At 60.3% G+C, this 511-nt stretch overlaps 1 protein-coding gene across 1 annotated transcript; it reads left to right on the top strand.

Moving 5' to 3' along the window:
* Positions 1-68: 68 nt before the first annotated feature.
* On the top strand, positions 69-507 carry LOC104916772 (leukocyte immunoglobulin-like receptor subfamily A member 5; the record flags this gene model as incomplete). Its single annotated transcript, XM_010727780.2, has 2 exons — positions 69-307; positions 389-507. Coding segments are annotated over exons 1-2 (267 nt in total), but the record flags the coding sequence as incomplete, so codon positions are not given.
* Positions 508-511: the final 4 nt, after the last annotated feature.

A 511-nucleotide genomic window follows, 5' to 3' on the forward strand; every position in this document is an offset into this window, starting at 1 on the left:
AAGGCTGACTGCTGTGCCCTGTCCCAGTGCCCCCACCCTCCCTGTCGCTGCACCCCAGCCAGGGGGGTGTCCCTGGGGGACACTGTCACCCTGCGCTGCCACCTGCCCCAGCTGGCTGCCCGGGTCCGGCTCTGCCAGGAAGAACGATTCATCTCCTGCATGTACAAGCACCAGGTACAGAACACGGCTGAGTTCTCCTTTGTTAGCACAAGTAAGGAACATGCGGGGACTTATCGGTGCCAGTACCAGGTGTCAGAAGAATGGGGGGCATGGCAGAAGACTGACCCCGTGGAGCTGGTTGTGACAGGTGAGAGTGCTGGGGACGATGGGTGGCTCTGATCGATGCCCACAGGGCTGTGTCTCATTGCTGTCCACTCTCTGCGCACAGATTCCGACTTACCCCCACCTGCCGTTTCCCTGCGCCAGGAGGGATGTGTGGAGATGGGGACCAACGTCACCCTCTGTGTGGAGACAAGGACCAATGTCACCATCCAGTGCAGGAACAAGGATA

The sequence above is a fragment of the Meleagris gallopavo genome, unplaced genomic scaffold (genome assembly GCF_000146605.3).
Source record: "Meleagris gallopavo isolate NT-WF06-2002-E0010 breed Aviagen turkey brand Nicholas breeding stock unplaced genomic scaffold, Turkey_5.1 ChrUn_random_7180001943834, whole genome shotgun sequence".
Classification (NCBI taxonomy): Eukaryota; Metazoa; Chordata; class Aves; order Galliformes; family Phasianidae; genus Meleagris; species Meleagris gallopavo.